Raw genomic sequence first — 25993 nt, 5'->3', positions numbered from 1 at the left:
TTTCTATCTCAAGATTGTTTGTCAAATTTAGTTGTCAAAACTATATTTCTTGATTTCTAGTCTACTTATAGCTAAAGTTTCGGACTAGGATAGTTAAGTGTAGTTGAGCTCCAGAATCCACCGCGATCATCATATGAAGACGAAGAACTACTCAAGGAACCTGTGGAACTTCATCGACTAAAAGGTATGTGGATACTTGAACTTATCTATCACTCAAAAGTATATCTACTCTATCTCCTAATCTTGAGACAAAAGTCGTATAAGTATACAGATTTCAAATATGCACATTTGCTATTTCGAGCGGAGTTTAAGTCGCCTATCTATTTATTGAAATATGTGTTGGTAAGCTTTTGCTTTATCCAAGTTCATCTTTACTCGTGACTAAAGTCATGCTGACATTTCAATATCTTGAAAATCGCTTTGATGAAAAATAGTTTGTGAATAACAACTATATAACATCCTCTAATAATGTTTCAATGATTGAAGTGTAGAGTTGAGATTATGTAACCTTTTTTTAATAAAGCATATATAGTGTGTTCGCACATTGGTGTATAAATCCATGAACAGGGAACCAAGTGTATGCATATGTGTGTGTACGAAATTGGTGAAGGAGACAGGTTAAGTATGCGTAGCCGTACGCATACTGGCGGAAGTTTTCACCCAAAAAATTCTGCTTAGTTTGGGAATTGTCAAGCTCTTAACTAGTCACCTTAAGTATGTGTACCCGTACGCATACTGGCGGAAGTTTTCTACCCGAAATTTTCTGCCGAGTTTGGGAACCAAATCCAACTCAAATCTGGTTGCTTAGGTACGCATACTTAAGCTGGTTACTTTATCAAATCGGTCAGTTCATGAACTTAAACATTTAAATTATAAGGAATGCAGTCTTCAAACCGTGGCTATAATGTTTATGAATCGATTCAAGTGAATCAAACCGATTTTGTTTCAATTGTGTATTTTAAAAGATCTAAGCAATTGAACAACTCTTTAACTTGTTCTTTTAAAGTCATTAAATTTAGTTGTGGTGAAGATGAATATGGTTGATATGAAAGTGCTCATATCGCTAACCATTTGGTTAACTGTAGTGAACCAACTAAGTGTACACGTTTAGGTACGGTTACTCAAACCTAAATGAAATACATGACAAGCTAATATTCGATCTAACATTTGAAAGATATTAGCTTGAACCTAATCAGGTTTTCATATAATGGTGATTATTGAATTCTTTGTTACTAAGCTAACATTGATTGCAAACCCTGATTTGAAAACTATATAAATGAGAACTCTAGCAACTGGAAAACCTAATCCCCACACCTCCTGTGTGATACTAGTTGTGTTAGCTAGAGTCCATTCTCCTTTAACCTTAGGTTTCTTCTCGAGACCCTATAGGTTAACGACTTAAAGACTTCATTGGGATTGTGAAGCCAGATCGGACTACTTTTCTTGTAGTTGTGTGATCTGATCTTGTTTTATCTATCGTACGAGTACAATTGTAAGATTGGTTTGAGATTGATATCTCCGATAGGCAAGATACAAAAGAAGTCACAAATATCTTCGTCTCATCGTTTGTGGTTCCGTATTATCTTGTTTCGCTAGTCGATTAAGATTATTGTGAGGTGATCGATAATTCTAGGCTGTTATTCGGAACAAAAATCGTAGGTATCGATTGGTTCATGTTCACCTTGATTTATCAAAAGACGGAACAAAACTCGTAGGTATTTCTGTGGGAGACATATTTATCTATTAACGTAGACTTTTCTGTGTGATACAGATTTGTTTATTAAAGTCTTCGACTTTGGGTCGTAGAAACTCTTAGTTGTGGGTGAGATCAGCTAAGGGAATCAAGTGCGTAGTATCCTACTGGGATCAGAGATGTAAGGAGCGCAACTGTACCTTGGATCAATGCAAGATTGATTGGGGTTCAACTACATTCCATACCGAAGTTAGTTTGTAGTAGGCTAGTGTCTGTAGCGGCTTAATTCAGTGTGTGTTCAATCTGGACTAGGTCCTTGGGTTTTTCTGCGTTTTCGGTTTCCTCGTTAACAAAACTTCTGGTATCTGTGTTATTTCTTTTCCGCATTATATTTTGTTATGTAATTGAAATATCACAGGTTGTGCTTTGTATCGACCAATTGTGAAATCCAACATTTGGTTGTTGATTGAAATTGATTGATCCTTGGATATTGGTCTTTGGTACCATCCAAGTTATTTCTCTTGTATTCAGTTAGACTCACATATTTCTGTTTGCTTGAGTAAGGATTGAATCGAGAAATTGAGATATTAACTCTTTGATATATCTTTATTAAGATTGAGTCTAACTGTCTAGTTGATTCTCTTGAAAGTATATCGGATTTAGTCCATACAGATTGCTAATCGAAATATTGGGTGAGGTTGTTAGACGCCCGAATTTTCATCAGGTACCTCATTTTGTTTAGCGGCATGCTCAGTTATGGTGTCTGGACCGTCCTCCACATTGACATGTTCTCATTGTACTTTTTCGGGTCATGAACTCTCTATGTGTTACAAGTACAAACATAAAATAAAATATGTCAATAAACTTCATCGGAGAGCAAATAGATTAGCAAACAAGCTCAAACTTGTTCAGAAGTCTAATTTATTTGAGGTAAGTAAACTCAATTCTTCTCTGAAAAAGTTAATTTCTAAAGAACTAATTAGACCTCTCCGGAAAAGAATAAGGTCTAAACATTCTGTGAAAAAGCGTGTTAAGAATTCCGTACAAGAATTGTTTGGTGGACAGATTATTGTTCACCCCAACACAACTTAAATATGTTGAAACTGCATCTTGTCTCATGTGCCTGACTTCAAAGACACAAGAGTTTTGCACTGTTCGGGCTTTAGGAAAAGAAAGTTCTTTTTTTCTTTTTTGTTGCTTTTTTTTTGGGAATTCTGTTGATCTTTTCATATTATAAATTTGTATCAGAAAGAATTTCATTTTTCATTAAAATGGGGTTATCGACAATTCTACCTTCTTTAGGGATATGAATTGGTCGTACGTGAATCCTTCTCTGTATATAGGTTCTGTAACCCAACATTCCTTTTTCCTTCCTTAAAAAACTACTTTCATCACAAGACTGCTTGTAGAGTGTGTTTTGTGTTCCTCGCAGTCCCATATTTATAATGGAAACTCCAAGCAATATGTCTGCTGGTGGAAAGGATGTTAATATGATTGTTAATCCATCAATCATGAAGGAAAAAGATAAGTCTCCTTCATCTACAACTTTAAAAAGAAAAAGGAAGAATATGAAGAAACCAAGGGCTATCCCCTCTAATCTACAGAAGTTTTCTGGTGTTCTTGAAGAGTTGAACGAAATTAGGAAGGAGATTTAGCAAGTAAAGGTTATTGTGTTAAAGACTCTTGAAATTCAGAAGGCTCTGGTTCGGTATCATTCAAGAAGGTTTGTTGGAATTGACTCCTTTCTTCATGAACTTTATGTTCAAGTGATTGTTGAGGACAAGGAGTTCGGGGACGATAAATAATTTTTCAGAGGACTTAATGTCTAGGAAACCTCTTATGAGAATTTATTCTTGTGTTTTAGAAGGATAACTAGGGTTTGGAATAACTTATTTTGTGATTACACATTGCTATTGCCAACAATTTTCATCTTGCAATGTTTTTACATTTATTTATTTAAATTCTAAAGTTTATTTGGAAGATGATTTTTCAGTATTAATCTTTATTGGTTTTATATATTGCAAAAATAGTTATGGGATATGTGTGTTTGCGTACGTGAACTATGATTGTCCCATATATGTCAAAAGTTAAGTCTATTATGTCATTATGCAAATATTGATGAAAAATAGGATGAAATTTTGATTTGCAAAGATTAAGTCTATGATATCATTATGCAAATATTGATGAAAAATAGAATGAATCTTTGAATATTCCACAGTATTGATCTTTCCCTGATCCACTTCTATGTGAAAGTATTGTATGTCTCCGTAACTTTTCTTATGTTGAGCATTTCCGATTAAATTAATCATAGGATTTCTTGTGATTAATTTAATTGAGTTTTCTGGATACAAATTCATGTTTCATGTAATTTGTTAATATCCAAAGAAATCCTTCTTTTCTTGTGAAAGTAAGGTTGCTCTTGTTGCTCCTTTAGGAAATGACATTTTATGGGGAAGAGTTCTTAATTGAACTTATGCTTAATTGCCAAATCTTTGTGGGGAGTGTGGCTGTGGAGTATTATAGGAGTTTTCTTGTATCTTTATAAACTCCTTGATAAATACACTAAGTTTCAACTATGTGAAATCATCGAAACAATGTTCATATGTTCTCTCTTAGTCATGAAGTATCTCTATGAGAATTTCATTATGATCCCACTAGTTTTCGTAACTTTGCCAATTTATATTGACAAAAAGGGGGAGAACTAATGTGTAGTTCACACTACAAATACATATGGTTTACAGATCATTAAGTAATGGGGAGTGGTTTTCATTATGAGATGAAGTATTGACTAAGGGGGAGTGACACATATCACCGTAGTATTATTGTCAAAGTTGTGATACAATTGGTATGAAACTGTATAACGATAACTGAGAACAATTGTTTTCTTATTGATATGGCTACGGATCTTCAACAACTATGATGCTGAGTAGAAAACGTTCAGAATCACAGAAGTACTTGGAAGTGACGAAGATTTCGAGTAATGTTGAAGAACCAAGGAAATCAAGCATTTAGATGAGAAGCTACAAATTTTATTTATTTTGTAATCCATATGTATTGATAGTTTTGTCACTAAAATTGATAAAGGGGGAGATTGTTAGAGCACTTCTAGGTCGAACTCGCAAGCGTTGCTATCTCAAGCTTGTTGTCAAGTTTAGTTTCCAAAACTATAAGTCTTGATTTATAGTCTACTTATAGCTATGTCTCGGACTAGGATATAATGTGTAGTTGAGCATTATACTTCGCGGCGTTCGTCGATTGAAGACTAAGAACTACTAAGGGGAGCTTGTGGAACTTCATCAACAAAAGGTATGTGGAGACTTGAACTCATCTATCACTCAGAAGTCTATTTCTTCTATCTCCTATTGAGACAAAAGCAATATAGCTATATAGACTTTATAGTATACACATTTGATATTTCGACCTGAGTTTAACTCGCTTACATATTTCTCGAAATATGTGTTGGTAAGCTTTTGCTTTAACCAAGTTCATCTTTATTATTGACGAAAGTCAAAAGATGATCATGTGAAAATCGTCTGGTAACATCTTACATGATTTGTGTGAGACAGTCATTTTGTAACACCCCGAGTTCCGGACCAGGGTCAAACCCATTTGGAGATCCGAACTCGAAGCGTTACGGGTCGGGAAGAGACTTATTCATATAACTCTTCTAATTTATTAATTACAACAAACATAATTTAGTCTTTCTAATATGAATTTGAACATATGAATTTGCTAATCATTTGTAACAACATTTCCAAAAAACCTATTATTTCAAATTACATTTCAAGCAATACAATAAAACAATTCAATCACTAAGCTACTCATTTCTAGCTTCCACTTCCAACTTCCATAAATCTGCAAGGAATGTCAATTGGGGTGAGATGACAGCTCAATAGAATGCATTCCCTTTCTCAAAATATGTGAAAACATGTCAACCAATCAAAGAGAATATGTACAAAAGAGCATATGATGCAACTTCAACGATTTAACTATATATATGTTCATCAACTAAACTCACAATATACCAAATCATCTTAAATGCACGAGTATCCTCGGTTAGTGCCCCGCCTATCCGTGTATCCTCGTCACGGAACCGCCAACCTCACTTGCACGAGTATCCTTGGGTTGTGCCCCACCTATCTGTGTATCCTCGGTATGGGTACCGCCATTCAAACACGTATATCCATTCATTTATAAATTCACACTATCGTTGCACGAGTATCCTTGGGTTGTGCCCCACCTATCCGTATATCCTCGGTATGGGCACCGCCATTCAAACACGCATATCTATTTATTTATAAATTCGTACTACCGTTGCACGAGTATCCTTGGGTCGTTCCCCACCTATCCTTATATCGTCGGTACGGGAACCGCCATTCAAACACGCATATCATACATCATACATTTTCATATTCCAAACCGCTTCATCAACCAGTCATAAGTCCACAACTCAACTAACGATGTAATTCTTTCAACCATTCAAGCAAACACACTAACTGCAGAATTTTACATTATAGGTTTCATAATGATAACTTTGTTCGATCTACCTCAAAATTTTAGTGAACATTCCTGACACCATACTGTATAACATACCCAAATTTCACATGAAAGTAACATCTCAATCGAAAGATATTGACTTTACAAATGCATTACAAAATATAGGCAGGCAACAACATTTTACCAAACTGTTCACCATAAATTCATATTAATCCCAAATTAAGCAAATCCAAATCACAATGAAAGATAACACATTTATCTACAACTTTTGTTAAAACCTAAAATTATTTTATCATCATTAAGACTTCCTAAGAATATAAAAACCACAGCAAAACGAAACTGTCCAGAATTGCAGAAATCACAATCCAAATTACAAGGAACATTCAACGGTGAATTTGTGTAGGAAAATTCTCAAATTTTAACAAGAGATACGTAATCATGTTATAAATCAATAGGAGAATCCTGATCATCAATAAGAGATATATATTTATTCAATTAAATTTCAGAAACCTAAAAATACAAACGCATACGAAATAAACACCAAAGATAAACACCAAAAGAGAAAGGGTTTCACATTCTACCTTAATTCCATTGATCATTTTGATTCTCCATGGTCTTCTTCTCTAAAATAAACTCTTAATCCATCTCTTTATTTTTCTCTCTAGCCTTTTGTTTTCTAATATCTAAAGTTATTTTTCTTTATATTAATACAAAACCTATTATATTAATACCAACATAAATACACATAAATATAGTTATTGTTTTTCTTAACTATTTTATTTATCTTTTCAAATTTCTCTAAACTTATTTATTTATTAAAATAAAATAGGTGACTTTATTTACACCCTAACTTGTATCTCTTGAAGTTCAAACAACCCAACTATGCTAAGGCAAAAGATGCAAGAACCTAAATAAAATGTTAGCTAACTCGGGCATACCGAACCGAAACAGTAAATAAAAATACAGGTATTACACATTTGATATAGACTCGAAATGTTTCGTACTGATCTATTGATCACTTGAAAATTGCTTTGAAAGCTAATAGTTTGTGCGAGACAGCTATTCCCGTTTTCCAAGAATGTTTCAAAGATTAACCATTGATTGAATATAGCACAATATGCGTACTTTTATGCTAACTGTTGCAAGTTATTCAAAGTCCGGGAACCATAGTATGCATACCCGTATGCGTACTGGTTGTTTAGTTGGAGTACGGGAACTTAGTATGCATACCCGTATGCGTACCGGCGTAAAGTTCAAGTCCGGGAATTCAACTGAGTTTGGAGGTATGCGTACCCGTTCGCATACTGGCGAATCCAAACTATGTCCGACCACTTAGGTATGTGTACCTGTTTGTATACTTGAGTGGGTTAAGTTCTAAAATCGGTTTGTTCATGAACTAATACATTTATATATTGAGGAATGCAATCTTTTGCAAACCGTGGCTATAATTTCATGAATTGATTCAAGTGAATCAAAATCGATTTTGCTTCAATTGTGTCTTGTATACTTCTATGAGAATATACAAAATTGGACAATTCCATAGCTAGTTTCATTTGAGTCATTTGAACTAGTTGTGATTAAGATGAACAATGTTGATATGAAAGTGTTCATATGGCTAACTTCGGTTAACTATTGTTGAGCCAACTATGTGCACACGTTTGGGTACGGTTACTCATACCTAAATTAAGTGACATTTCATTTATGTATAACAAGCTAAGTTCGATTTAACGGTTAAAAGATATTAGCTTGACTCTAATCAGGTTTTCATCTAAAGGTGAATATTGAATGCTTTGTTACCAAGGTAACATTGATTGCAAACCCTGATTTGAAGATTATATAAGGGAGAACTTTAGCAATTGGGAAACCTAATCTCCACACCTCCTGTGTGATACTAATTGCGACTAGAGTCGATTCTTCTTTAACCTAGGTTTGTTCTAAAACCATTATAGGTTAACGACTTGAAGACTTCATCGGGATTCTGAAGCCAGACCCAACTATTTTCTCTGTAGTTGCGTGTTCTGGTCTTACTTCTATCGTGTTGAGTAGTATCTTCTCTAACATTTTCTCGAGATTTAATCTCCGATAGGTAAGATAAAAAGTAGTCACAAATGTCTCATCGTTTGTGATTCCACAATATCTTGTTTCGCTTCCATAGGATTAAGATTATTGTGAGGTGATTGATATTTCTAGGATGTTCTTTGGGAATATAAGTCCAGAGTATCAATTGGTTCCTGTTCACCTTGATTTATCAAAAGACAGAACAAAAACTCGTAGGTATTTCTATGAGAGACAGATTTATCTATTCAATAGACTTTTTTGTGTGAGACAATTTTTTTATCAAGTCTTCGACTTTGGATCGTAGCAACTCTTAGTTGTGGGTGAGATCAACTAAGGGAATCAAGTGCGCAAAATCCGGCGTGGTTCAAGAGGCGTAAGGAACGTGGTTGTACCTTAACCAGTGTGAGATTGGTTATAGCTCAACTACATTCTAGTCCAAAGTTAATTGGTAGTAGGCTAGAGTCTGTAACAGCTTAATACAGTGTGGTGTTCAAATTTGGACTAGGTCCAGGGGTTTTTCTGCATTTGCGGTTTCCTCGTTAACAAAATTTGTGGTGTCTGTGTTATGTCTTTTCCGCATTATATTTTTATACAATTGAAATATCACAGGTTGTGCGTAGTTCAATCAATTAGATAATCCAACCTTTGGTTTTTGATATAAATTGATTGACACTTGGATATTGGTCTTTGGTACCATCCAAATTATTTCTCATATTAATCCGGCTCACAGATTTCTATTTGTTCGATTGTAGATTGATTTGAGAAATTGAGATAAAACTCTTGGATGTATTTTCCTTGATTGAGTCTGACTGTCTAGTTGATTCTCTTGGAAATATATTGGAATTAGTCAATACAGATTGCCTAAACGAATATTGGGTGTGGTTGTTAGACCCCTGATCTTTCAGATCAATTAATGGAAGAGTGGTTCTCGAAAGACCGTCCTCTTGAACCACTCCAAACCGTATAGACTTAGAGAAAAAAAGCTGGAAGATGGATCCCCGCTTTAGGGAAAAATAGGGGGTCACTTAAGGTTGGTTCGTGCCTATAGGGGTCATAGGGGTGTGATTTATAAGTAGTTTGATTTATGTTGTTTATAATTTTTGTTAGTGGAAACACTTGACTTGATGGTCCAACCTAGACGTGTGATTTCTGACTTGAGCTTCCATAGGCTGTCATAGGGGTCAGCTCAGCAGCACTCAACATAAGAGCTGGGTTGGTCCTACCTGTCCGTGTTATCATTTCAAACACCTCATCATTGTCCTTGACCCAGGGAGGGACCTTGACAATTTGCATTTTAAAAGCCATTATCCTTCCTCTTCAAGGAAAAGTTTTCAAAAGAAAAAGAAAAAGAAACTATCATACGCTATCATGCACATAATGAACCACCAAGGGAAAATAGGATGGCAGAATCACATTTGAAAGCATAATGCAAGCAGTAATTGGTAAAATCAGCACTAGATCAAAAACATTATATTTGGGATTATTTCTTTTCTTGCTAAACAAATTCTCTTTGCTAATGAAGCTCCAAATCCACCTCCTTATCCCCTTCATTCGATCTTCATTTTCACTGGGCCCACCACATCCAATGTCTCCCCACTGGTCCTCATCTCAAACAGTAACCATGACCTGTTTTTCCCATCTTTAAAGCATAGGATTTCAAATTCTACAAAAGTTAAGATTTTTTTGGAAGCGCACCTCAAATCAAAAACACTTATTTTTATATTACCTTTGTCACTAGAAAGGGTTGCACAAAATCTATAAAAAAACTGAATACAAATTCAAAAGATTGAAAAGACAAAATCCAACGTGCCGGGTTCCTTTGCAGCTCTTGCTGTAAGCCTGTAATTCAACCTCAATCAGCTGCCTTTATTTATTACGACATATACCCATAACCCATAATCAACGTCAGTTTGGTTGGTACAGATCTCGATTAATATTATTATTCTTTTCACGAGAAAAACAAAAAATGTTTCAGAAAATAATACACAGCTCATAAATTCTCATTTGCATGTGCTAATTATCACCAGTCTCATTACAGTGACACAAGATTAGAACAACACAAAGCTGGGAACTTTATTTTTTCTTTTCAGAGAAATTTTTTTACAAGAATCTTGATTAATAAGAGATTGCTTTCATGGTGTTGGTGTGGTGTATTAAATAACATTATTCTGGATTTGGGTTTCTGCTGGTAAGTCCAATGCTCCTCCTGTGATTGCCTTTACCTTTTCATTCTTTTCTGCTTTATTTTGTCTTTTGTTTCTTGTGTCTTGCATTTTTTTGCAGCTTGGGTTTTATAAAATTATATCAATCCGTAGTTTTGAATTTGATTTTAGGGTTCCTTCTTGTTATTGGGTCTGCAACTCAGTTTTCTACAACTACCTAGATCTTCATCAATGTCTAGTTAGCTAATATCTAAGCTGGTATAGCTTCATATTGTTCTTATTTTCTCTGGGTATGCTGAGAAATGTGGGCATTTCCCCCCTTTTTTTGTTTTGTTAAGAGTGTTTGATTTAGTACACTAATGTGACTTGATTTTTGCTGTTAGGTACACTATCTATTTGAAGAATTGATTGGAAGAAAGAAAAGAAGGGATTTTTAGGAGATAAATTTATTGAATTCAGTGAGAAGAGAATTCAAAATGTTGTGTGCTTGCTCTGGAGAGCAATTCAAATTCGACGAGGTTCCGCAATCGCCAGAATCGCTTGCAACGAGAGATTTCTCTGCCAGTGGTCTTTCATCAAGGGCTGGAGATTGGGAATCAAAGTTTGAAGATAGCCAGGTTGATGATGTTGAGTCCACTTTAAAAGAAGCTCTATCTTTGAATTATGAGGTATGAACTTTTTTACTCCCCTTGATTTATTGAAATCTATATGATCTTGCGAGCGGGAGTTCGGAATTAATTTTCATTGCATTTGTTGTTTCTGTATGGCAGGAGGCAAGAGCATTATTAGGGAGGCTTGAATTTCAGAGAGGGAACTTTGATGCTGCACTTCAGGTGTTTCAGGGGATCAACACTCGCAGTATAACACCAAAGATGAGTGAAGCTATTGCAGGAAGACCACGTCGGAAGAAAGGTCGTTCCAAAAGTGAGAATTTTCAGGTGGGCTTGATGTCAATGCATTCAGTGAGCCTTCTACTTGAAGCCATCTTGCTTAAAGCTAAATCATTGGAGGCTCTTGGTTGTTCAAAAGGTATAAAATTGTTGCATCTACTCTAAAATGTTTCAGTATATCTCTACTTAGAATGTACATTTGAACTTTACGGTTATGTAGCTTTAAAACTTTAAGTGAACCCATAAAGTAGAGGGCACCAGCACAGACCTTTATCTATTCCATGATCCACCTTCCTGCTGTACTAGTGTTTTAAGTCGTTGGTTTGATGATTTAGCTTTCTAAAAGGTACCTCTGAGTTGATGCTTATACTGTTACTGTTGATCCCAAATTATCAGATGCTGCAAAAGAATGTCGAATTATTCTGGATACTGTTGAATCAGCGCTGCCAGATGGAATGGTCGAGGGCATTGCCGAAGACTGCAAGTTGCAAGATGTGTTTCACAAAGCACTAGAATTGCTTCCGAAAATATGGAAGCAGGCTGGTTTTCTTGATGAAGCAATTATTGCTTACCGTAGGGCTCTAACAAAACCCTGGAACTTGGATCCCCAAAAGAAGGCAGATATCCAAAAAGATTTAGCTGCTATTCTACTACATGGTGGTGTTGAAGCAAGTCTTCCTCATCATTTGCAAATGTGGGGACCAACAACCCCCAAGAATAACTTGGAGGAAGCTCTTCTTCTTTTGTTTATACTCATGAGGAAAATGGCATGTCAGGAAATAGTTTGGGATCCTGAAGTCATGGACCATCTAGCTTTTGCGATTTCCATATCAGGGAAGCTCGAATTTTTGGCTGATCATTTCGAACAGGTTCTTCCTGGTGTTTACAGCCGCTCTGAAAGGTGGTACTTTCTTTCTCTTTGTTACACAGCAGCGGGTCAAGATGAAGTTGCCTTGAACCTTTTAAAGAAAGTATTGGGTCCATCAGAATCTAGGAACGAACCCCATCTTCCTTCACTTATGCTGGGTGCAAAGCTATGTGGTCGAAATCCCAAGCATGCTACTCTGGGTCTAGATTTTGCTCGGAGAGCAATTGAAGCAACAAACCATAAAAATGAACATTTTATGTGGAGGGTTCATCAGTTGCTTGGTGTTTGTTATGGAGTTTCTGCTAGAGTTTGTCTGTCGGATTCCGAAAGATTTTTTCTTCAAAATGCGTCTTTGAAATCACTCAGCGAGGCTGCCATGATTGAGAGTGAAGACCCAGAAATAATGTTTAACATAGGGCTGGAGAATGCCGTGCAACGAAACCTGAATGCTGCTTTAGAAAGTGCAAAAAAGTATTCTGACGCAATAGGAGGAAGCTCAGTACGAGGGTGGAAATTACTGGCTTTGGTGATATCAGCAGAACAACGTTTTGAAGATGCCGAAACTTTAGTTGATCTTGCTTTAGATGATTGCGGAAGAAGGGATCAATTGGAACTTCTCAGATTGAAAGCGGTGCTTCAAGTTGCTCAGGAACAGCCGAGGCTTGCAATATCAACATATAGAAGTTTGCTTGGGTTGATTCAAGCACAAAAGGATATCCAAACAAACAACTTCGATCAGGTATATTTGTGTGGTTGTTGCCTTAAGTTTTCATATTTATGGTTCGTTCATTAGGTGGCAAAGCGTTATTCACTTTGAAAGTGTATCGTAGACCCAAAGGACAAATGTCATCGTCAGTCAATGCCAGCAGTTTTACGATTTCCTTCCCTGATCTTCTTAATGCTTTCGTTTGGAATTATGACATTCGAATATGACCGTGTGCTCAGTAAAGGGACTTTGCATGTATACAGGTAATGGCTGATGCAAATTTAGAAGTGGAAGCATGGCAGGATTTGGCTAACATCTACACGAAACATGAATCATGGCCTAACGCAGAGATTTGCGCAAATAAATCCAAGTCAATCAAGTTTTATTCTCCTAAAAGTTGGCATTCAACAGGTATACATCATCTTCTCTATTAATCACCAGTAAATTTATCAAAACATTGAAAGACGGAGATTTGATGAAGACACATTTGATCAGTAATTTTCCTTTTCTATTTTTCGCTCAGGGATGTTGTTTGAAGCTCAGTCCTTGTGTAAAGAAGCGCTTGTGGCGTTCTCGCTCTCACTATCAATTGATCCAGATTATGTACCAAGCATGATTTCAACAGCATCAGTGCTGGAAGCTCGGGAAGAAGTCACTCCCAATAGCAAAGAGTTTTTTGATGAATGCTTTGCGATTAGAACCCACAAATCATGAAGCATGGTTGACATTGGGACATGTCTCGAAAATGGAAGGCTCATTAGATCAAGCCGCAGACTTTTTCCAAGCAGCACATGAACTCCAACAGTCAGCTCCTGCTCAGAATTATGTGTGATATTCTTTTCTGAATATCTAGATGAAGTTGCACTTCCACGACAAGAGCCATAACGCGACAGAATGTGATGAAATATTTTGCCAAAGCGATCAAATATCCCCATTAGGTGTCCCAATGTAATAATGCATGTGGTTCTTTTTTGTAAATGGGATATGTACAGCAGTTAGGTTAGTAAGATGAAGGTACTGTGAATGTAATAGAGGCAGCAGGAAGAATCTGAAACTTGGCCGTGAGTAGTCGTGGCCAAAGGAGATGATATGTGATTGAATATTCTGTACTTCTGCACCACAGTGATTATGAAGAAGAGTTAATATAAGTAAGACGAAATAATGTTCATTTGAAAGCTCTCAGTATTTCTGTTGGTCTAGTAATTTTTATTGGATGTCAATAGACAGAAGTAAAATGCTCTGCAGTGGTCTGTAATCAAATCCAATACTTTAATTTTTATCAGAAAAAAAATATGAGCCAAAGGCATCAAAAAATGAAAAAAAAAATGAATCGAACACGCAACCTACTGATCTGGAGTCAGACGCGCTACGACTGCGCCACAGATCCTTTCTTGTTCAAAAATGCCGTAAGAATATCTCATTAAAAGGCAAAAGAGGAAGAATTTAGAGAAGGGAGAGTGACAGACAGAGAGAATCATCATGAGCTCCGGCGATTTCAAACCCGTAGCACCAACAGAAACCCTAGAAATGGAGAACGGGATCTCAGTTGTACCTAGAGTTAAGCTTCTACTCACAATCTACCGTTCTGATCACTCAGTTAAACCCATTGATGAACGGCAACTCAAACTTTCACTTCTAGACTACCTAAAGGAGAGTACATTCACACCCCCTCTCACTATCCCTGAAGAAGATCTTGAAATTCATTGTTTTAAAGATATTAAGAAACGCAAACGTGAAGCTCCTGTTGCTTCTGGTACTCTTTATGTCAGAGACTTAGGGTTTATTCATCACGATGAAAAACAATTGTTGGAGAAAAAAAGTGATACTGATGGTGATGAAGAAGAGTGGAACAAGGGTTTAGAGAAGAGATTCTTTGAATGGAGAAATTCTTTTGTTAAAAAACTGGATGGGGTTGAGTTGAGTCTTCAAGGTGTCAAGTTCAAGGCTAATGCTGTTCTTCCAATTTCTGATGATTTTGATCGGATGAAGAAATCTTGGGAGGGCTTTTATGCTTTTAATTCTCGAGGTATGAGCTTGACATTGTTAAACTTGTGTGCATTTTGAGTGGGGTTTATTCAGATTTTGTTATTGTTGAATTGTTTTGATTGTTTTTGATGATTAGGTGTTTTTGCAAGGACTCGAAAGCGGCAACCAGATACACTGATACTAAGAGGGGTTCTATCGAGATGGTTTGCGGAAACAAGTGTTTCATCGGAGCCTTCTGTGCTAGTCAGTCATTCAATTTTTTCAGTGTTTGGAAAAATAAGGTAAGAGAATTTCGTTTTTACTTTGTGTTCTTGTGTAGGTGCTTGTTAAAAGTTTGAAACTCTGTTCTTATACTAGTCTGATTGAGGAGTAAATAAGTTAGCATTCTGTGACTTTCGCCTGATTGGAAATGGTATGACTGATGGGCAAATTTTAAACGACTAATGTATAATGGTATGGTAATGTAATGCTTTTAGACAAGTTTGCCAAATAAAGTTGTAGTATGTTGAGGCTTTCTTTAAATGAGTATCTTACAGTGCATTAAAGTTCCCCCAACTGCGTAAACGTTTGTGCTTACTGTCGATTTAGCCATTTATAGCGCACTAGAATATATTGAATATTAGTTGTTAGGCGGGCTTAGGATGAACTTAAGAAATATTTTGTTTCCTTTCTCTTTTCAGCCAGTGAATCTGAAAATTGTATAGGGAGTTCTAAATGAAAATGAAGTAAACTTGCTGTGGATAGAGACGAAGAGAAGGGCCTCAGGTAGTCACGTATTGTTAACCTGTCAGCAGTGGCCTTGCACCGTAGGATGGGTTAAAAGAGATTAAGTTAAATGTTGTTCCCTAGCATGGTAACAGAAATCCAATTGAAAAGTGTAGTAATATGACTCTAGATAATAAATCCTAAGGATAATTTTCGAATATTTTGACTTTAAACGTGTGAAATGTATATATGGACAACCATGTTCACTGTAGAGACAAATTGGAAATCAAGCAGACGACCAGATGACCTCATTTATGCCAAAGTACTCTCAAACAGGCTTATTATGTCATTAACGTCTTGGTTGCTAAATTTTTCGTTTCCAAGAATTTATTTATGATTCAGAGGTCTATTAAATGAATTGCAGAATGAATCATGATATAACATACATGTAATGAGGAACAAAGAATAGTTTTACGAACTCAGCAATCTGACAGCAGTAGTGAAGCTGATACTACTATTCACTACTCATATATGCTTATTGAAAGTTCTGGTTTGGACGTATGACATACATGTAATGTACAGGATGCAATGTTGAGTGCTTCGTCAAACACTCCACTGCTTTCTAGTGAAAGTGATCAAAAGTTTTGTATCTGTCTCTTACTCATAACATTTTCAACTATTCACTACTCATGTATGCTTATTGAAAGTTCTGGTTTGGACGGATGATATAATCTCACAAATTATATCGTGTTTAATTCCATTTATCTTCCCCAGGTTTGAGTTTTTGTTTTCTAATCATATTCTACTTGCAGTGGTGATATATCTTGTAATTTGTAATGGTTTCAACTTCTCCCTAATAGGAATCTTAATGCTGCTGGGGACTTTGATCTAGTTAAGAATGGGAAGAGCATTTTCTCTGGTCTGCAGTGCAAGATAGTAGTTCAGTTTGAAAAGTATGACGATTTCTGCAACGCTATGAAAGTGTTGTGTGGGCGTTCAATGCAAAAGGTAAAAAGTTGGGTTGACCTCTCTCTTATGGTTGCATTACTTGTTCAGAACAATTTTCGTGATATTTTGCTGTCTTGGATACAGCCGGTCGCCGCAGATATATCTTACTTTCATATTCATATATGAGATTATCAATCCAAGTAGAGACTAGTGGCAGAAAGATGTAAAGCCTTGGCTCACGCGCCAAGACCCAGCAGAAAGTGGGTTGACTCATATTGTTGCATATGCACTATATGCATGTATATGTGCAACTCATGACTATTTAGTTTTAATTTGAATGGGCAGTCTCCTTGAGCACCCTACCGTGTGCCATTAAGGAACAAGAATCTGTGTCGAGTAGTGGGATGATATCTTGTATTGCGTTGTTGGACCAGTCAGTCTCTGTTGTCCGTGTCTATATGCAAATGTCTCAAGTCAATTGTATAAATTTGGCTGATGTTCTTGTTTTTTTCTATTAAGCAGCAAGGGTCAGGTCTGAAAGCCGAATACGAGGTGACTTGGGACAAAGGTGAGTTTTTCTGTAACTCACTGCAAAGAAACGGTCCACTGCAGGATAATGTAGAAGTAGAAGAGTATAACAGCAAGCGTCCAAGTATTCATTCTCGTCTTACACAAAATGATTCAGAAGGCTTGCACCCAATGGTATACAAGGTTGAATTTCCACGCTGCAGATTTTTTCCAAGCAGCCCATGAACTCCAGCAATCAGCTCCTGCTCAGAATTACTCCCCTTGTTACGGGAAAAGTGATACTTCCACTTCTTGAATTTGGCCTATTTTTTTAGGCAAAAATGAAAAAGTGAAAATATCACTTTCCCTGAAACGGAGGTAGTAAAGTTAGGTTAGTAAAATGAAGGCACTGCGAATGTAATAGAGGCGATTGGTTGCAGCATAAAGAATCTGAAACTTGGCCACGATTAGTTGTGGCGGAAGGAGATTATATTTTGATTGAATACTTAGTACTTGTGCACCACACTGATTATTGGGAAGAGTTGATATAAGCAAGACAGTATAATGCTCATTTGAAAGCTCTCAGTATTTTTGTCGTTCCCCTAGAACTTCACTTAGCTAAATCAATCAAAGGACTTTACTTATGTCTATAATCAAATCCTAGCTCCAACGGTCTGGCACTCTTGGTAAACCATGACATTAAAATTTCTGAATTTTGTAAGCTGACAATAAAAATTCATACTGTAGCGCTATGTAATGCTCTAGAATCCGAGCTGATTAACCGTGAGGCCAAGTTCTGAGGGGCGCTGCATCTCTTAAGCTCATTGGAAGAGAAAAAAAAGAAAGATGAACCTGAAGTGAATCGAACACGCAACCTTCTGATCTGGAGTCAGACGCGCTACCATTGCGCCACAGATCCTTTTGTTGGGAAACAACTTCCTTGAACATACATATCCCAAATCGCCTATCTCAGTGACTAATGATGATGATGACGAGGGTTTTAGATACTAGATACTAATGATGATGACGATGAGGGTTTTAGATGATGTCTATTATTGGGGCGTCACACTTCATTAGAGGGGCTTCACTTGGATACCCGGTGACCAAAAATCTGGTTAAGGGATATTTTTGATTCAATAGCAATTTGTTCAAATTACCCTTCAATTAAAATTAAAATAAAAACAAAATAAAAACCTAATCTAATCTAATCTTCACACTTTCAACCTTTTGAATCCTTCTCTTCTTCTTCACCTCTTTCTCTTCTTCTTCTTCTTCACAGTAAATTTTCACATCAATTCATTTCATCGTTTTCGATTAATCGGCGATCCGAAAAATTGAACCTCGTAGGATTGAAATCTGTATGAAAGATGAGAAAGAAACAAACTGATTGCAGTGATGGTAATCAAAATCTCAATCAACCCCCTGACCAACAACTTCATCCTCAACAGTCACCGATTGAAGCAAATGATTTTTCGGATTTTCGAACTCCTCAACAACAACCCATGGTGTATATAAGGTATTAATCGACAAACCCATCTATTCTTACTCGTTTTGTGCTTAAAACATGTTAGATTGAATCAAATCGAAGCAAAATTAGGGTTTCTGTTTTGTTTTTGAAGGTGTTACGCCTAGGTTCGCCAAGCGTAAGTCTAGTGTTTGAAGAACTTACCCCTAGGTTTAGAGGAATTCAAACCGTAAACTTTGAATTACGTGTCGTATAACGTCTAGGTTTAGTTGATTTCCAACCGTAATTCCAGTTTTACTTCTAGGTTTAGTTACTGAATTTTCCTTTCGTCAATCTAGACGTAATTTCAATTTTACGTTTTGTTTGAAACCTAGGCGTAATTCTTCCTGGACGTTTTTAAGAAATTTCAACTTTGAGTTTACGTCTAGGTTCTTGCACCACATTTTCCAGATGTAATTTAGAACGTCTAGGTTTTTTATATGTCGAACCTAGACGTAGTTCATGCTGAACATCATTTTTTTTCTATAGATTGACTTGTGTTACTAATCCATCAATAACGATTGTAAGGAAAAAAAAAGCCCAACAGAGATTACAACAAACCAAAAGAATATTAGTGGACCCATATACTCTTGCTAGACTAGGGAGTCAGTGTGAGCAAATGGGAAATTTTGAGTACTAAAAAAGAAACGGGAGATTATCTTTGAGGGAAGATGAATTACTCGTATTAAATTTGTGTGTTTCTTTTATCGGTTTTCAACAATTATCGGTGGACAATCATATCACTTTTGTAATAAAAAAGAAACATATCAAGAATTTCATAATGACATAATCAAAAAGAAACATATGAGGAAATTTATAAGTTGGATCAAAATTGATCATGCATAATAAGAACTTGGAAAATAAAACTAAGTGATCACAAAGATGAGGCTGATTTGCTATACAGACAGATAAACAAATATACCTGAACACAACAATCATGAAAGAAAATCCTAAGATTCTCCAGGATGGTAATGTTAAGAAGCAGTGGCTAGTTCTTCATGTATAATGTGCTTTACTTGAGAACAATCTTCATCAAACCCCACTGAAAGAGAATTCACAAATGATTATTCAAGTAAGCAAACATTACTGTGATGATCATAATCCTTAGACCCATTATTTCTCTCTATGTTGTAGATCTCCCTATCTCAAGTGGTTGGTTGTGCATTTGATTTCTGAAGAAGAAACCGATGGAAGAAAAAATAAAAGAGTGTTTCTAAAAATGAAAAGAATTAAGTAGAAAGGAAAAAGCTAGCTAGTATGCACAGGGTTAATAAATGATCTCAAACCACTAATGTTTGGTTCAGGTTTCCAGTAAGTGTTGCTTTAGTTTATTTAGATCAGAATGTGATTTCTCTCCTGCATTTCTTTAGCTCATTGAAAAGAAAAAAAGAGAAAAAAAAAAAAAAAAAGGATGAACCTGACGTGAATCGAACACGCAACCTTCTGATCTGGAGTCAGACGCGCTACCATTGCGCCACAGATCCTTTCCTGTGGTATAATTACTTTGAAACTTACAAAACAAGACTTTCTCAAACAGATTAAAGAGAAATAAGACTAGAGAAAAAAGAGACAGAGAGAGGGAATCAGAATGAGCTCCCGGAATTTCAAATCCATAGCACCAACTGAAACCCTAGAAATAGATAACGGGCTCTCAGTTGTACCTAGAGTTAAGCTTGTACTAACAATCTACCGTTCTGATCGTTCTGTCAAACCCGTTGATGAATGGCAACTCAAACGTTCACTTCTAGACTACCTGAAGAAGAGCTCATTCACACCCCCACTCAATATTCCAGAAGAAGATCTTGAAATTCATAGTTTCAAAGATATCAAGAAACGCAAACGTGAAGATCCTGTTGCTGCTGGTACTCTCTATGTGAGGGATTTAGGGTTTATTCATCATAAAGAAAAGGCAGAAATTTTATTGGAGAAGAAGAAAGAAGAAGGTGATGATGAAGAGTGGAAGGTTTTGGAGAAGAAATTCGTTGAATGGAGAAATTCTTTTGTTAAAAAGCTGGATGGAATTGAGCTGAGTCTTCAAGGTGTCAAGTTTAAGGCTAATGCGGTTCTTCCGATTTCTGATGATTTTAATGCGTTCAAGATATCTTGGGAGGAATTTTTCGCTTTTGATAGAGGTATGAGCTTAACATTGTTAAATTTGTGTGATTTTTCAGTGGGGTTTATTCAGTTTTTGTTAAAATTGGTTGTTTTTGGATTGTATTGTTCATAATTAGGTGTTTTTGCGAGGATTGGAAAGCGACAACCAGATACAATTATACTAAGAGGAGTTCCGTCGAGATGGTTTGCGGAAACAAGGGTTTCATCGGAGCCTTCTGTGCTAGTCAGTCATACAATTTTTTCAGTGTTCGGGACCATAAGGTACGAGAGAGTTTTGTTTTTACTCCGCGTTCTTATGTAGCTCATTATTTGCTTGTTAAAGATTTAATCCTTAATTTTACTAGTTTGGTTGAGTGAATTAGTTTCTGTTCTGTCACTTTTGTCTGATTGTTTATCATTGGGAAATATTATGAATGATGTCCAAACTCTATACAACCAACGTATAAGTGGTCTCGTAATGTAATGCATTTAAACTAGTCTGCCTAATAAAATTGACGTATATCAGGCATTCTTTAAATGAGTATCATAAAATATATTGGAAAACGTTCATAAACATTTGTGCTTTATGGTCGATATAACCATTTATAGCTCACTCTAGTATATATTGAATTAGTTGGGAAGGATTTGGATGTTAGATGCACAAGTGAACTTAAGATAAAATTTGTCTCCCTTCGAGTTTCAGCCAGTGCAGCTGAAATTTATATAGGGAGTTCTACATATTCATGAGGTAAAACATGATATGAATAGGGATGAAGAGAAGGCCTTTACACCTTAGGATGGGTTGGTAAAATTTAAGTCAAACGATGTTGTTCCCTAGCCAGGAAACTGTAATCCAATTGAAAAGGTGAGTAAGTATGACCCTCAATACCTATTTCTTAAGATAATTTGTTTGCTTAAGGACTCTGAAATCCATTTCTCGAATATCTTGACTTTAAACCTGTGAAATGTACCTGGACAACCGTGTTCGCTGGTAGGGGCTAACTGGTAATTAAGCACACGAGCTGACCTTATTTATGTCAAAGTACTCTCACACAGGCTTATTTTGTCATTTATGTCTTGGTAGCTGAATTTTCTTTTCCAAGAATTTCTTTATGGTTCATAGGTCTGTTAAATAAACTGCGGAAAGAATTATGCGCAACGAGGAACAAAGAAAAATGCTGCAAATTCAGCAATCTGACAGAAAGAAAAGCTATCTTATACATAATGTACGGGATGTAATGTTGAATGCTTCGTCAAACTGTCTAGTGAAAATAATCAAAAGCTTCTCGTCTGTTTCTTACTCATATGCTGACTGAAAGTTTAGGTTTGGATGTATGATATGATCCCATGAATTATACTATCATGTTTACTTCTGTTGTCTCCCCCGGGTTCGGTTTTTAATTTGTGATCATATTCTACTTGCATTGTTTATACATATTGTAATTTGCGATGATTTCAAATTCTGCCTAATAGGAATCTTAATGCTGCTGTGGACGTTGATCTAGTTAAGAACGGGGAAGAGGGTGAGGAGAGCATTGCGTCTGGTCTGCAGTGCAAGATTGTTGTTCAGTACGAAAAGTATGACGATTTCTGCAATGCTTTGAAAGTGTTGTGTGGTCGCTCAATGCAAAAGGTATAAAGTTGGTTTGGCCCTCTATTCAATGTTTGTTTTAATGTTTCACAACAATTATCGTCATACTTAGCTGTCTTGGAGTCTTGGACGTGGTCACCTTATAGATATATCTTACTTTCATGTTCATATCACTATGAACTTATTAGTCCAAGTAGAATCTAGTATCAGAAAGATGTAGATTCTTGACCCAACACAGTCAATAATCGAGACTCGGGAGAAAATGAAAACACTCATTTTCTTTCCATATATATATGCATGACTATATGAATTTTACCCGCCTGCAGTGAACTGTTCTCTTTCAGTTATAATTTGAAATTTTAAGGAGCCATCTACTTGAAAACCTTACGTTGTGCCATTCAGGAACACAAATATGTTTGATGTGTATTTTTTTGACTCCCCTCTGGAAGCATTTGAGGTTATATCTTGTATTGAGTTGCTGGACCATTCAGTCTCTGTTGTCTGTGTCTACATGCAAATGTCTTAAGTCAATTGTATGGATTTGGTATTGCTATTAAGCAGCAAGGGTCACGTCTTAGAGCTGAATACGAGGTGACTTGGGACAAAGGTGAGTTTTTCCGCAACTCGCTACAAAGAAACGGCCGTCTGCAGGATACTGTAGAACAACATAACAAGCGTCCAAGTATTCATTCTCGTCTTACACAAGATGTTTCAGAGGGTTCGCACCCCAAGCGATTCAAGGTTGAGTCTCCTTGCTCGTGATTTTTATCTTTCTATAGAAGGTGTCCATATTATTTTGGTTTTCTTAGATTATGATTTCTGAATGATTGTTTTATAAAAACCCTTCAAACCTTATGCAGGACTGAGGAGGTTGGCCATATAGATCATCCTCAGATGATGTATTGGAAAAGAAGAGCTCCATTGCTCCAAGACCGATTCACTAAGTGAAAGTGAATAAACTTGTTTTCCAAGTATGTTGTACTATAAATCTATAACATTCTTATATTCAGTATCCTCGTAAATTTCTCGTTGACAAATTTAGGGGTCAAAACTCAATATGTCTTTTAAGGAGAACAGGGATTTGATTATATCCAATTTGCGTATTCCAGTTTTGTTACAGACAATCGTGGGCAGCTTGACTATGAATATAGGGAGTTGACGCTGTTTTAGTAGAAACAGATATTAATCCAAGATTAAACTCCTCTTTTTATAGATGCAAATTGCAAAAATAAGACGCGTTGAAGTTATTTTAGCCTTATCTTTTTTCTTACGGTGCCAATGGATTTTAATCATTCGAACGTGCAACAAAGGTGTTCGAATGTTAATAGGTTCTGAAATTTCTACAGAAGTCTGCAACTTATACCTTGGCCCCTTTATAGGACCTACTGGAGAATTCATTCTTTCCCTGCCTTTTCGAATCCTTGTATGTTTTAGCCTGGATGTTGTTCATCATTCTGGATCTTAAAAACTGTTTAGATGATCAAGTGGTGGAGACTGCGCAATACTGAAAAAAGAATTTAGATGATCAAGTTTGCATTACTGAGCAAACTTGCAGTATAAAAATATAGATACCTTATCATATGCAACACTGAAAACTATCTTTTGGAAACTGCAACCACATTCATAACATGCCTCACCCGGAACATTAGGGCCCATAATATGCACATGATCTCTGAGTAATGGAGAACTACGTTGTTATCAAGTACATGGTACGTAACATATCCAATTCATTAGATTAAACTACTGTTTCTTAAAAAAACCTTGATAATGGTACTCCATATCTATAATATTTGGTCAAGGAGTTCAGTATGATTGAATAGGATTAATTATTACTCTAATTGTTGCTTACGCCCTCACTGACCTCAATACAACTAGCAGTTTTCAAATGTATTTTAGTCAGTGATTAGAATATATTATAGTATCTGCTTCTTAATCACAATCTGATAATGATTTATATGCTTGACTGACTCCATGATTTCTGTAAATTTCGGGTTTCGGATTGCTTTGCTCAAAAGCTTTGCCCTTACTAAGTAAGAATCTAAGATTAGCATTGACCATGTTCTCGCATGGCCCAAGTCGAGCAGAAGACCATGTTCGAAGCTCGTTTTAAATTGAAGTTGCATGTCTGCATGATTCCTGAGCCATACTTCCCGGCAGCTCAACTTGGAACTGAAATTTCTTAAAAAGAACAAATAATGTGTATCATCTTGTACTTGTAATTTTATATCAGCTAAACTAATTAACGCAGGATTTGCTTCTGATAATGGAGAAAAATATAAAATAGAATCACAAAATTTCTGTTAATTTTAGATTGGGAGTAAGAATTTTAACAGATGCCTTTCTAGCATAATGGTAACATTATTGCGTGCTAATAGTAAGAACATATCTTCTTAATGTACATTTGACTTGACTTTTGACCTTGACCTAATCCAAGCTATTTACATTCATGAACGATGAACATGTCAAAATTTTGAAAATTCAAACCTGCTGTAACCCAAACAGGAAAAGAACAAGAAAAAACATCACAAAGAAAAAATTGAATAAAATTAATGATCTTGAATTCGATCAAGTTAACAGCTTAGAAGATTATCCAGCGTAGTACTTCTTGTTGAAAGAATAAGGAAATCCATCAATACCCATTTTCTTCTCCTCATCGGTATAATTATTATTCTTCTTGATTCTTGAATTCAGGTTTTTGTCTACAACAGGCATCAAATACCAACAAACTGACATACAGATTATCGCAAACGATCTCCCGTAAATCGCCAAGCATAATAGAATCAACACTATGACAATTCCGAAGTAGTACTTGCATATATGACTTTTACTTTTGTCTAGCAAACTTTTCTTCTGTATCTTCTTCACTGCCTCTGGTGACGATAATGGTGATGGACCAAGTTTAGCAGTATTACTTTTTTGTATGTCCTCTGTAATCTCAACAATTTTGTCATTACCATCTATATGTAACTCGGGTTCTTGTTTTTTCTGCTGTTGATTTTTCAACCTGATTATAATCGGAACCAAATTACCTTTCGAATCCGAATACCCGAAACGTATTAAAGGTATATCTTGTGCAGTAGTAGTAGTAGTAGCGATTTGATCCAAAATCTTGATTCTTTTATCTTCAAGATCAGCTAACAGCAAACTGAATTTATCTAGCCCACGAGATGAATACGGGTTCTTCTCATTCTTTTTGTTTTTATGTCTATTACAGAAATTACTTATCTTACTTCTTTTCGACGATGATGAAGCAGATGATTTCTTTGGTGATGGTGATCTGTTTGGCGACGAAGTACTGCTGCTAGATGGATAGTACTCTTCGTTGTCTTCTTCATCATGAAAATTTCCACAGATGAAGTGACTCAACATTGTCTTCTTGCTTAACTTTTTTTTTCTTCCCTTCCTTCAACTGTCTGAGCTTTAAAAGTTTTTTTACAGAATGAGAAGGGGAAAAGCAAAATATATATATATAATGGGGTGTGAGGGAGTCTTAATGATTAAGACTAGATCCAAGAAGGCCTTATTAAACTGATATTCAAATCATTCAAGGTTTCGAATTGATAATGTCACACATAGAAGTTTCCATAAACAAATAATGTACCTGGTGATGTTTTGGGTTGACTTGTTGATTACTTGATGAAGAAGAATTAAGTGTTAGCTTGGGAAACGAAGTCTTGACTGAATTGGATTTGTATAGAATCATTATACAATTCGAATAAGGTTTAGAGTACTAACAACATTAACTAGCTGACCGTACTGATATGTTACACCGGTTATATCCTTA

At 36.0% G+C, this 25993-nt stretch overlaps 3 protein-coding genes, 2 non-coding genes and 1 pseudogene across 5 annotated transcripts; 3 read left to right on the top strand and 3 right to left on the bottom strand.

Moving 5' to 3' along the window:
• Window positions 1-10463: 10463 nt before the first annotated feature.
• On the top strand, window positions 10464-14056 carry LOC113288543 (annotated as a pseudogene).
• Window positions 14057-14196: 140 nt separating this feature from the next.
• LOC113288544 lies at window positions 14197-17605 on the top strand. The gene is made up of 4 exons (XM_026537622.1): window positions 14197-14900; window positions 14997-15141; window positions 16426-16573; window positions 17036-17605. Exons 1-4 carry the CDS (start codon window positions 14354-14356, stop codon window positions 17264-17266), a joined length of 1071 nt encoding a protein of 356 aa, XP_026393407.1. The 5' UTR covers window positions 14197-14353; the 3' UTR covers window positions 17267-17605.
• A 262-nt stretch (window positions 17606-17867) lies between these two features.
• TRNAW-CCA lies at window positions 17868-17939 on the bottom strand. Its single transcript has one exon. It is a non-coding gene; the product is annotated as a tRNA-Trp (tRNA).
• Window positions 17940-19936: 1997 nt separating this feature from the next.
• On the bottom strand, window positions 19937-20008 carry TRNAW-CCA. The gene has a single exon. It is a non-coding gene; the product is annotated as a tRNA-Trp (tRNA).
• A 67-nt stretch (window positions 20009-20075) lies between these two features.
• Window positions 20076-23328, top strand: LOC113288542 (A-kinase anchor protein 17A-like). Its single transcript, XM_026537621.1, has 5 exons — window positions 20076-20656; window positions 20756-20900; window positions 22092-22251; window positions 22771-22950; window positions 23070-23328. The coding sequence occupies exons 1-5, from the start codon at window positions 20113-20115 to the stop codon at window positions 23073-23075; spliced, it is 1035 nt and encodes a 344-aa protein (XP_026393406.1). The 5' UTR covers window positions 20076-20112; the 3' UTR covers window positions 23076-23328.
• A 1199-nt stretch (window positions 23329-24527) lies between these two features.
• LOC113288539 lies at window positions 24528-25633 on the bottom strand. Its single transcript, XM_026537620.1, has one exon. It carries the CDS (start codon window positions 25576-25578, stop codon window positions 24796-24798), a length of 783 nt encoding a protein of 260 aa, XP_026393405.1. The 5' UTR covers window positions 25579-25633; the 3' UTR covers window positions 24528-24795.
• Between the last annotated feature and the right edge of the window lie 360 nt (window positions 25634-25993).

This window comes from Papaver somniferum, chromosome 6 (assembly GCF_003573695.1).
Source record: "Papaver somniferum cultivar HN1 chromosome 6, ASM357369v1, whole genome shotgun sequence".
Classification (NCBI taxonomy): domain Eukaryota; kingdom Viridiplantae; phylum Streptophyta; class Magnoliopsida; order Ranunculales; family Papaveraceae; genus Papaver; species Papaver somniferum.
The sequence above is the reverse complement of the archived record's forward strand: the minus strand, read 5'-3'. Positions and strand labels throughout refer to the sequence as shown.

What these genes read in the sequence shown, in the direction of transcription:
- LOC113288544 (XM_026537622.1), top strand. Translation starts at nt 14,354, where the DNA reads ATGAGCTCCGGCGATTTCAAACCCGTAGCACCAACAGAAACCCTAGAA. An exon ending in TCAGTGTTTGGAAAAATAAG is followed by an intron (nt 15,142 to 16,425) that starts GTAAGAGAATTT and finishes TCTCCCTAATAG; the next exon opens with GAATCTTAATGCTGCTGGGG. An exon ending in GTGGGCGTTCAATGCAAAAG is followed by an intron (nt 16,574 to 17,035) that starts GTAAAAAGTTGG and finishes TCTATTAAGCAG; the next exon opens with CAAGGGTCAGGTCTGAAAGC.
- LOC113288542 (XM_026537621.1), top strand. Translation starts at nt 20,113, where the DNA reads ATGAGCTCCCGGAATTTCAAATCCATAGCACCAACTGAAACCCTAGAA. An exon ending in ATTTTTCGCTTTTGATAGAG is followed by an intron (nt 20,657 to 20,755) that starts GTATGAGCTTAA and finishes GTTCATAATTAG; the next exon opens with GTGTTTTTGCGAGGATTGGA. An exon ending in GTGGTCGCTCAATGCAAAAG is followed by an intron (nt 22,252 to 22,770) that starts GTATAAAGTTGG and finishes GCTATTAAGCAG; the next exon opens with CAAGGGTCACGTCTTAGAGC.
- LOC113288539 (XM_026537620.1), bottom strand. Translation starts at nt 25,578, where the DNA reads ATGTTGAGTCACTTCATCTGTGGAAATTTTCATGATGAAGAAGACAAC.